The sequence below is a fragment of the Rhinichthys klamathensis genome, unplaced genomic scaffold (genome assembly GCF_029890125.1).
Source record: "Rhinichthys klamathensis goyatoka isolate OS25496 unplaced genomic scaffold, OSU_Roscu_1.1 h1tg000206l_1, whole genome shotgun sequence".
NCBI classification, from domain to species: domain Eukaryota; kingdom Metazoa; phylum Chordata; class Actinopteri; order Cypriniformes; family Leuciscidae; genus Rhinichthys; species Rhinichthys klamathensis.
The window spans coordinates 3,457,829-3,469,447 of record NW_026606731.1 but is presented as its reverse complement, the minus strand read 5'-3'; the positions used below and the strand labels follow the sequence as shown (position 1 = coordinate 3,469,447).

The following is an 11,619-nucleotide window of genomic DNA, read 5'->3' as shown; positions in this document are numbered from 1 at the left end:
TATACCATCTCAACAAAGTCCTGATATTATACCTTTACCAGAATCTGTGTATCACCATGGTCCTCAAAGTATGACTTAACCAGAGTCTGTGTATCACCATGGTCCTCAAAGTATGACTTGATCAGAGTTTGTGTTTAATGTCCCCAAAATGGACATAAAAAATACTGTCCCTAAAGTGAAGGCAAAATGTCAGGTCTTTAAGGAAGACTTTTATTAATAAAATCAAGTGATAAGTGTGATGACAGCTTCTCCAGAAGTGCAGTCATGTCTTTCTTTTGTCTCTAGACCCTTCAGAAAGGGGTGTCCCTAAAGGTAGGGTTCCCAGTCATACGTCCTCACATTGTGGTTAAGTAGGTATGTGTGTGTGTGTGTGTGTGTGTGTGTGTGTGTGAGGCACCACAGGGTTAAAGCCGTCACATTAGCCTGAAATTAACTGCACTGTAATAGGGGTGAGGAGGCCCTCTCAAACATTTCACATAAGGAAAGGTCTTAAAGGTGTTGCTGAATCAATCACTTACAAAATGTCACTGTTTATATACACAAAAGTGCCTTCGCTGTGACCGTTAAACATCTAGTCATGCAGAGAATCTTTCAAAGGGGTCGACTGCAATACAACTGAAGCATATGGACTTTTCAAAGGCACCACCCATGCTTAGTCTGTCGCACCAGATGGACCGAAACACGTGGACACAGATTGTTATATCATGATCGGAATATGCACAAAGATATTCCAGTTGTGAGATCACAGGGCAGTACTTGCTACTTTTTCAATAAGCTTAAGGCACTTGGCGTTTGACGAAAGGAAATTGAACAAAGACACTAAATAGCTCGGGACCATACACCTGAAGGTAAAAAAAAATTAAATGGCACTCTCTGTGAACTATCATTCCACGCTGAAGGGGATAACTGTATCAATGCAGAGAAAAGCTTAGATCACTTTACCTAAGTCCTGGAACAAACACTCTTCAGTTAGTTGCTCCCTTTAGTATGGAAAAAACTGGGCCATTCACAAAGCTGGAAAATCAGATACAGGTGATCCAGTACTCCGAAAAATAGTCTATAAAAAGTCCTCCAATTACTATAAAATCCCAAAGATTTGGCTTTTTCTTTCGTCCAGATTGCTCTCTCCATTCTGGACAGAAGCCCTGAATATTGTTCATATGTGCTTTTTCATTCTATATACACCAATAATACTTAGTACACAGGTTTAGGGTACGATTGCAACTCTCTTTTGTAACATTTGACATTTTCTCTTTGGCTTTTCATCATACAAAAAAAAAAGGAAAATAAAAATAAATAAAAACAATCTCTTTTTGGTTTTCAATTGGTTGTTTGGCTCGGTGATTGAACAAAAAAGAAGTTTTTTTTTGTTTTGTTTTATAAATACTGCATTGTCTGAGTGTCCAACGGTCAAAACAGATTATAAATAAAGCAGTTTCCTCCTTTTAGAAAAGTAATTTTTAAGAAATGCACGTACTGCAAAATCTGCAAAGAAAGGCACGTTCAGAACTAAACAGTTTTGTGCATTTTTATGGCCAACACATTCCGGCCTCCACTCTTTGAGGTGCAGGTTCAAATGAAGATGAGGTGAGAGTTGAATACTGTGAATGGTATACAGTGATGTCTCTTTAGAAAGTATAGTTAGTGGTTCCCCCCTCTAGCTGGGAGAGTAGCGGTCAATGGTGCGGGACTCTGCCGAGAGCTGCTGGGAAGTGGGCGGCAAAGACGGGTTCAGGATGTCCATCTTGTTGTGGGTGAGGCCGAGGTGTTCCACGGCCAGCTTTGACAGCGGGTAGAGGCTCTCCATAACCTTGGTGTCAGCCAGCAGGTGCTGAGAAGCTGCAAAAAGGTCTGAGGTTTTCTCCTGCTTCAGACCCAAATGCTCAGCTGCGTACTTGCTCAGGGGATAAATACCCTCGGAGAAGTCCATCTTCAGCTTGCCGTCAGGAGTCAGTCCTCCACCAGCTGCTACACTGCTGTGCATCTTCATGTGACTGATGAGGTTGCGCTGCTGTGCAAACTTGCCACCGCACACCTGGCACTCGTAGGGCTTCTCTCCGGAGTGAATGCGCATATGCTCCGTCAGACGGTACTGCCGAGTAAAGCGCATGCCGCAGGCGTCACAGGCGAAGGGTTTTAGGCCCAAATGGCTGCGCATGTGGCGTGTCATGGTACCACGTTGGGTGAACTTCTTGCCACAGATGCTACAGGGGTATGGGCGTGTAAGCCAGTGGGTTTTTTCATGCTGCCTCAGGGTGGCGGGATCTTTATAAGACTTGTCACAGGAAGAACAGCGATATGGTCGTATGATCTCCCCAAGTCCAATGGAATGGAGGTTTTGTGCCGACTTGTTGTCTAGGAAAGGGCTGTGGAGGCCACTAGTGCTGTTCAAGCTTGTAGGTCCATGGGCATTGGTGGGTTTGCTGCTGTTGTTGTCCAGCTCACTCCCATTGTTTAGCTCTTCCTCATTATGCGTTTCCACATGAGCATTAAGCTGCTCTGAGCTGGGGAAGCCTTTGTCGCAAGGGATGCACACGTACAAGTTATCCCCGAAACTCTCTGGCTCGTACGGCATGTGATATCTTCCACCTGGAACAGGTGGAGATGGACGACCCCCACTGCTCCCCGTCTCCTCGCTGCCGGTCCCATTCTCATCCTCTGCATCATCGCAAGTCCCCCTGTCATAGCCCAGCTCGCTCATATTCAGCTTTTCCTCGCTATTCTTATGGTGGTTCACGTGCTGGTGGTGTCTCTCTTTATCCTGCTCACCCATTCCTCCACTGTCATCGTCTTCGTCCTCCTCATCTTCATCCTCTGGGTTGGAAGGCTCATTCTTCACCCACCGATAGATGCTGGACCCATCTCGACCTTGTTCTCTGGAGTCCTCCATGGGTTCTGGGCTGGGAGGGCAGGGGTAAGGTTCTTGGCCCTGAGGACGGTGCAGGTGGGGAAGATGGGGTGCAAGTGGATGATTGGGTAGGGGGAAAGGATGTGGGGTGAGAGACCCCGCATGATGGGCTGCCTCCATTTTTCTGGAGCCATCGTTAGGACTGAGCAGGGGGCTGGTGCTTTGGTCTAGCTCCCCCTCAGGCCCCTCCTCTGGGTGAAGTGAGGAGATCAAGTGGGGATGACCAGAAGGATGCTGGGATTGGGGGCTTTTCTTGGACAAGTCAAGGCCATAGACAGATGAGCAGTTCCTGTCAGTAGGGGCCAAGCGCAGGCCTGACTGTGGCGACAGGGATGCCTTTGCTGGGGGGTATGGTGGTGGACCCTGGGTGTGAGCTGGTGCATAAATCTCTCCGCCATGGGGGGGCAGTGGGAGGGGGGGCAGGTCCTCTAATGGTGTAGGTCGCGGGGTGCTCACTACTGAGTGGATGACAGGGGGAGATATTCGAAACCGCCTTCCCCCCATGCCACTGGGGTCTATCTTGTATGGTAAAAACCCAGGGTTAGGACGTAAATGGTACTTCCCATTCCTCTTCAGCTTCTTCTTGCATAGAGTCACCAGATCCAACAGTTGCAGGTAACTTGCAGCCGCCAGCACTGCACCTATATTTGGCTCAGTTGGTGAGGTGGGGTCACCTTCACTTAAGCGTCCTGTGTAAATATAGTCAAGAATGACTCGAAACACACCTGGACTGACCATTTCATGGTCCAGATTGATGAGATTGTCATGAACAACAAGAGACTTAAGGTAGAGGCTGCTGGCTGCCAGGATGTTCTTGTGAGCACGGAACAGTGCATTCTGCACCACAATGATAACATCACATAAGAAGCCTTTGGTTCGTTGTGTGTTCAATTGCAAGAGGAGGTGCCTAGCATGACTTGGGACTTCCATGGCATCCAGCATCGACTTCAGACCAATACCTGAAACAGAAGAGAAATGCAACAATTAGAAGCCAGAAATTTGTTGCAGACAAATATAAACTACCAGATTTAGATGCTTATCAAATGCAGCTGAATGTTGCTAACTTATTTGAGTACTGTGGTATAAGAGGCCATGCCTATTCCCTTTTTTTAAATAGCTGTCTTTTGACATATAACACACATAACTGACACATCTGTTCGTGTTAGACTACCTTGTAAAACTTGACTGGCAGCCCTTAAAGATATGAAAAAGAACACTTAAGCTTGTGTGCATTTTCTTGAGCCTGAATATGGTTCTTCATTTACTCTTTGATATATTTGTAGACTTTCAGGTAGGGAATTGAGGGCAAACAATTCAGCTTTTCCTTTAATACAACAAGCATCAGAAGAACTCCATAAAAGTGAGCTATAGCTGACCGAGTGAGACTGCAATGGTTTTGTCATTATCAAGATACAAACCCACATGTTTAAAACTTACAGTGAAGTAGTTAACAAAAAAAGAAAGAAAAAAGACAGAGGACAAATGCCAGTATAAACATGTTTTCATATTGCTGTCTTCCTGATAAAGAATTCCAGAGGTGGTGTGTGGAGTTTTAAACAAAGTCAGACTGAAGGTTTTGCAAGTGTGATGAACAGCAGGCATAAACCAGCAGGGACAAAAAAATGCAGCAAATTCATGACAGGACACTCTGCTGTAGTATACTGTATAGAAGTGTGACTTACAAATCAACCCATTTTCAAAAGATCACTTGTCAGAGGGTTCTTACAAGTTACTGCATAAACATTCAACCAACAATGGCAAGTTAAAATTCTAAGCTGAATGCAACAATTCGCAAACCTAATATTTTCTGGTAAATTTGTAATGTTTATTGTTCAAACCCTGCTACGTAAGGATAGTCTGTAGATAAAACGGATATTTAGGGTCCCTCGGGGGCTGGTTTCACTGATGGGAAACAAGAAGCTAAATAAATACAGTCATCACAACATCAGTTCCTCCTCTCATTGTTTATTTCATTGTATAAAATAATCCTCTAAGATGAATACTGTAGTTTGTAGTAATAAGCTTCCATTTAATTAGCCCTTAAATCCAGCAATGCAATCTACCCTATAAATTCAACCACAGCTCCAAGCATGAATAATACTTAACCAAACAGTTGCCAGAAAACCAGTTATACACAATGTGTGAATTATTCAATGACTTTTAGTGGTTCGACTTTTTTAAGAAATTCCTGTCAGTAATTTTCTGGTTATTCATCTTCTATAACCCATTAAAACAACATTCAGGAAATTACTTATATATATATATATTTGTGTGTATTCTTGTGGTTTATGAGGACACACATTTGTATAATAACATGGGTATTATAACGTAAATATGGTTTATGAGGACACTTCCTGTGTGTGCATGTGTGTAAAACTACAACAAAGTTTTAAGAAATTAGTAGACTACTGTTTTTTGCTGTGTGTGTGTGGGGGGGGGGGGGGGGGGGGGGGGGGGGAGGGGGGGGGGGGGTCAGATCCCCTCAAACCCCCTCAAACCCCCCATAATGTAACCCCTGGTAACATGAGTTTCTGGTTTCCACTATTCATATTTATAAAAATTTAAACAGTAAAATGTGATGCACATAAAAAGCTACATCTCTGTCTCTCTCGCACTGTAGAGACGCGCTTGTCATTCTGGTATCTCCACTATAGAACTAGACACAGTGAGAGAGAGAAACCATACATGGACAGAATTAAAGTTCGTCTATTAAAAAATATATATTAAAAAAAATATTAAGATATTAATTTAAAAAAATACTGAATACATATATTTATAAAACAATTAGCCTACCCGTGTACATTTTTGTGACAAAACTATTCATTTAGCCCGGTGCCAAAAAAACATTTCCACATCAGGGAAAAAACAACAACGCTTAAAAATCAGAAGACATGGTTTTAAATGATTTCTGAACATTTCCGTCTTGTGGAAATAATGCCGGAGCTGGTTATTTTCGGTCTGCAGTGCACCTGTAGGCTATAGCCTACCTTCCTCCTTTATGTCAGCCTGACCACTCGAGTTACAGGTTATTCAATACAATTTTCCTAATTCATAAATCATGTATTCCGTTTAATTTCTAACTGCGGGTCATTTATAGTTGTTTTAAACGATTAGCTATATAATAGCATAATTTGTAATTAGGCCTATATAAAAGAGGATACACTTTCACGACCGCACAGAAACAAAGAGACGAAATTATATCAATTGCCTGTTGCAGGCAAACAATGAAGCGCCTCAACCAAACAAACATTACCCGCAACATTTCCTCTCAGCCCGCATCTGTCTTCAGCGCCTGTCTTAATAAAAGCACTAACGTTGTGTAACTCATCTCCTCCCCTGCTGCCCACGGACACGTCTCATCACTGACAGGTGTATTTTAAGGTGAATGTCGTAGGCTACTGTCCCGAACGTGCTGCTTTTAACAACTTCTATTAAGCACAAGAAGATGACAAAATAGAAGGAAAAATGTAAACAATAAAGAAAGAAACGGGGCAAAATGGAAAGTGGGCTGTGTTAAGCCTTCACCTGAACGTTTTTATAAGAAATACAAAGAACGAAAATTAGTCAGACAGCAACTGACGTTGTCAACAAACATATAAAAATCCTTTCAGACCTTCAACGTTTTAAGATTAAAAGGGAAGTGATGAAAGACGTGTTTTAAAACGACTGTTTAAACTTCACGCGTAAACACTTAGACTTCCTCTCAATCATATAGCCTATCACCTTTCGGATTTACATTACGCGTCTTTAAAACACACTTTTATGCATCAGAGAATTTGAGTGAATATGATTCCATTTGAGAATCGACTCATTTAAATTAAGCCTTTTTTTAAAACGTCTCGACAAAAGTGGTTTTGATCTAAACTTTAGAAAACATTAGCCTAAATAATGGGTCGTCAATCTCAAAAACATTTTACTGAATAAATAAAGTTAATTTGAATAACTAATTTGAATATAAATACAAACGCTATCGATGCTCAATAAAATGTCACTTGTTTGGGTGTGCAGTGCATCATGCGACAGCTTGGTCTTGCTATATTTGGTATGGTATGGACTGGATTAAAGACAGTGCATGGGTCATATTTTAGGTGCTTTGGTATTCATTAGCCCTGTGTTTTGTCTCTGTTGTCATTTTGCTGGTTTAGGGGCGAGGCAGGGGTCTGCTCGTGTTCTTAAGACTTCCTCTCTCTCTCCGCCCTCGGTCTGTCATCTTTCTTTTTTTTCTTTTTTTTTTTTTACCGCAAAAGCGTCCTCCCTTAGAGATTTATCCCGTAGAATGAGTCTAATGTGCCTTTAAGGAATCAGTCATAAAGCATATCTTTCAAAATTGCTTAAGTGGCGTATAGACTTTTAGACGTTGTAAACACTAGAAACACAAGAAATATTTAGGCCTGTATTTTTTTCTCTTTTTTTTTTTAGGAAAAGGAATGGACAAAATACAAGCGTAATTTAAAGAATGTTGGCCCTATAATTTGAAATAGCCTAAATAAATTTCAGATAGCCTACACGTGTTCAATACATAAAAAGAGAATAAAAATGGTTTAAATTAGTTTTTCATTTATGTCAGTTTTAAGTGTTTTAAAAGAGTTTGCAATAACTTATTTTTCAAGTTTCACTGTTTCCCAAGACATGTTTTGTGAATGGAAGGTAAAACCTGCGCAAAACCTCTTGCCACCAAGAAGCGAGCGTTTGTCTTGGATCGTGCCTGTTTAAAGTGGTTTAAAGTCAAACAGCAAAACAACTGAGATTTATCGACCATTTTGCATATATTTTGAAGGTAGGAGCTTGGAAAAAGAGCATATCATGCGTTACAGACTCCTCTTCCACAGCTTGTCTTATTGCGATCATATTCTCTCGCGCGCTCCATCAGCACACGCAGCTCTCGATATTCATTCATAAATAACCTACTGGGAGGATTTGCTCACCATCCCCTATATGTGGCCTCTATGGTCAGGGATGAGATGGAAATAGGCTATTCTAACCACATATCACATAATCTAGGCCTATATCGGTTTTATGTTCGGTAGTGTAGGCTACCTTATAGCATAAGAATCTCTTGGATGGAGTGTATTAGAGAAGTTGAAAATAAAAAATTCTAGGCAAGCATGTGAATATGCTCATTCTCTCTCATGAGCATGTTACACTTTGAAATGTTAACTAAAGTGAAAAAAATATTATAAACAATATTTTATGCCATACAATTATTTCTTAGTTTTGCATCTGGTCTTTTAAAAAAATATTTGTTTGACTCCGTATAAAACTAAATTATATCACTCCATTAAATCCTTTAGTTTTCAGTGAACAATTTACATTATCGAGAGCTAGTCTATAAACGTGTGGAAATGTTGTTCAGTCTAAACAGAGAATCTAATCAAAAATAGCATAAGTGACATCAACAATCTAAGACTCTCAAAACATGCAGAATTTAAATTGTTCATTTACGTTCAGACTGAACTTTAAGCAAGACATCGTGTAGCTCTTTAAAGTCAAATCACTCGCATGTGAAACACCATGAATTCTCAATTAAGGATGAGCTGAGAGCCCCGTCACTGTGATGATCACACCGCCAATCACCGATCACAACACTTCTGGATTCATAATGCGATTAAACTTGTACTTTGTAATTAAGTCCCTTGTTCGCTTTCTCAATGCAATACATGAAAACTTTAACGTTTTAAATATTTTAAAACTTTTAATATCTCCAAAAAAGTAAGTAGGCTATTAGCATGTTGAAAATAATCGTGGGGTTAATAGCCTAAAATGTGCAATAGCCTACAAAATACCGAAAGGCAAACAATCGGGTCTTAATTTTTTAAAACATCTAACTCCAAAAGTGATGACAATTTAAACAGTTTAATCAGTTGCTCGGAATAATATTGTGTAGGCTATATCTATGAATAAAGTGTTGATGAAGAGGCTATAGTTAAAATGTTAAGAGCATTGAACGTTACCTGGATGCCCGATCTCTTCTGCCATCCGATCTAAGTCTCCCTTAATGATCATCTCAACAGTCTTTTGGAGTCATTTCTGACGTTTCAACTTTGAACTGCCAGCCTCCCAAAAACCATGCCAGTTTTCCGAGCACGACTGCCAACTCTTTTTTATTATTAATTGCAATGAATTTCGTGTTGCTCACCCTCCCTCTTGCTCTCTGTCCCTCCTCCTCCTATCTCTCTCTCCCTCTCTCTCTCTCTCTCTCACTCACTCCTCCTATAAAAATACGTGCGTACTCCTCCATCAGTTTTCCTCGTTTTTTTTTTTGTATGTTTTGTAATTTCCTTGTCTATTTTTGCATGGATGTAATAACGCGACTGCAGATGATAATGGGCTTCTGGGCTGTGAGTGTTTTTAGCGCCTCGTGTGATGTCAGTCTACAATAAAACTAAAAGGTAAAATCGAGGGCAGGAACTTAGAGTGACCCCAACTTGAACTTCTCAACACATCGAGGCTTCGTCTTAAAGAGACAGGCGTTTTATCGTATCACAACATATTTTTACGTTATAGAGTAGCCGTTGTTATGACTGTGAACTTACGGATAGCCTAATGGTGGCCATAACGTCTGTAGCCTATTGAAATCCTGATAATGTTATTCAGGGAAATAAATACTGAAACGGCACACCCCCTGTCTGTAGCCTATGTTTACTCACAAATACACTAATTAACTTTTGTATTAAAATGTAGGCCTATGTCTTATTTAAATTTTATTAATTTAATACAGATGCACAAGAGTTGCAAAAAAAAGTACCATCGTGGTTTTAAGGTGACGTAGTTACATTGTACTTACTCAAATAAGTAGGCTGAGTAATATTAATTTAACATGTACTTACTAAACAGTGACGGTTAAGGTTTGGTTTAGGGTTAGTTACTTGTAATGATGCATAATTTACTGTTATTTCTAGTAAGTACAATGCAGTAACGTGTAAATACGTCATCTTAAAATAAAGTGTTACAGTAGTTTTTTGTACGGGAACTTATGGTAGGCAATGTTTTGATCTCAAACAATTAGATGCCCTTGACACTGAAGTTGAAAAATTCAATCTATAATTATCTGATTTAAGATTTGTAAGCTAATTTATTGGTGTATCTGTAGCATCAGTACTATCTATCTTTAGTGACACAATTCATAACTCACACACTTTTACACAGGCATTTATTTGATCCCGATATTTAGACAGAAAAGCTGCAGGAATTATGCAGACTGCATCACCCAACACACTGACAAAAAAAAATGTAGTCCAATGATGTAACTACACCACTGGAAATTTTGTGAGCTTCAATAATAGATGTGTGTCATCTTCATTTATTTAGCTAATTGTTTATTCTGAAAATTAAGGCTCAAGTAAGATTATTCTTTTTATTAGCAGGTCTAATGTCAGTGTAATAGATGTCATGGCCTATTGACAGATCGCAGTTTATTGCTAACTCTTAACAAAAAAGGTTTTGAATTCAGTACTGGTGCTTTAAAGAACCCAGAACCCACTGGTCTTAAGAACCCATAATGTGACATCAAAAACAATTTTTTTTTTTATCTCCAAAAAAACAATATAGCCTAACTCATACAAAACCACACACAGTTAAAAAAACGGCTCTTCATCAGGATACGGTTACTAAAACGCTTTGCTGAACTTTAGAACTCTTGGAGAACCTTCATTTTTAAGCATATATATTGATCAGTTTTGTTCTAACAGCTATACAGACGGAATGAAATATGTTGTAGTATATAGACTAATATTGATAGTAGGCTATGTGATAGTTACTCTGGTTGGTGGTAAGTTGTATTTTGTTTTGTTTTATATGTCAAATTTTGGGATGAAAACATTTTAAGATATTTTGTATGTATTTTAAGATGCATACTAAATAGTATTTAAAAAAGAAAATCCGATTAAAAACTACAATACGTTTCCCTGCTGTCCAGACACGCCTGCATGCACGAGCGCCAGTTATCGTAATCTATCAGGTAGCCTAGTATGTTGGCACGCGCTCACTTAGCACACCTGAACGCGCCGCAGGTAACTCACACGATACATTCATTAACATAAACTCACCTCGGATTCATGTCTGATGCTCTTGCCGATCTTTACTTTCCCTTTACGGGATTTCCCCTGTCCAAAGATCCCCAATCGTCCAAATTCCTCTTTAAAACGTAAACCTTTCCCGGTGTTACCAGCTTCTTCCGTGTTGTCCCTTGTCCTTTACCCTTCTCCCCTTCTCTCTCCCTCTCCTCTCCTCGTGTTAGAATGGATCGGACACTTGAGAATCTGGATGGACTCTGATTGGCGTTCGTCCTCAGAATCACTGCAGGCTGCGCGCGCAGCGACACCTAATGGCTTATATTATAGGCTACAGAATACATACATTCGTCATAAAATGTGCCATGCATTTCTAAACTAACATAAGCACATTCTTTGTTAGATGGATGTAATTAATAGTGGTAGAATTCAAAATAAAATATCTGGTACGGTATCTGTAACGAGGCAGAACTATTGTGAAATTCTCGTGTCAAGTCACCTTTATAGCGCTGTTGCAGCTTTACAGTGATACATGGAAATAATGATCAATAATACAAACAGAATTCAATTCTGCTGTAAAGCGTATAAAAAAAAGAAAATAGTGTCATTAGCCCATACCAAGTTGTATTAAAATTGCATGGCAAGTAAAATTGCATATGCCAATGTTCCTGGATCAACATATTTTGTCGATCCTGCACAACA

The 11,619-nt window shown here is 39.9% G+C and overlaps 1 protein-coding gene across 2 annotated transcripts; it reads right to left on the bottom strand.

Moving 5' to 3' along the window:
* Window positions 1–347: 347 nt before the first annotated feature.
* hic1 (hypermethylated in cancer 1) lies at window positions 348–11,166 on the bottom strand. 2 transcript variants are annotated; one of them, XM_056263492.1, is made up of 2 exons: window positions 10,954–11,166; window positions 348–3,867 (listed from the first exon to the last, which is right to left on the bottom strand). In XM_056263492.1, the coding sequence occupies exon 2, from the start codon at window positions 3,848–3,850 to the stop codon at window positions 1,658–1,660; it is 2,193 nt and encodes a 730-aa protein (XP_056119467.1). In that variant the 5' UTR covers window positions 3,851–3,867; window positions 10,954–11,166; the 3' UTR covers window positions 348–1,657. The 2 variants fall into 2 exon arrangements, with proteins under 2 accessions (XP_056119467.1, XP_056119466.1); XM_056263491.1 differs by lacking the exon at window positions 10,954–11,166 and adding an exon at window positions 8,860–9,294.
* Between the last annotated feature and the right edge of the window lie 453 nt (window positions 11,167–11,619).

Bases quoted from the DNA above. Each gene is read 5' to 3' on its own strand.
- hic1 (XM_056263491.1), bottom strand. From the start codon at position 8,911: ATGATCATTAAGGGAGACTTAGATCGGATGGCAGAAGAGATCGGGCAT. The intron at 3,868-8,859 runs GTAACGTTCAAT...CTTCTGTTTCAG, and splicing joins AGAAGAGATCGGGCATCCAG to GTATTGGTCTGAAGTCGATG.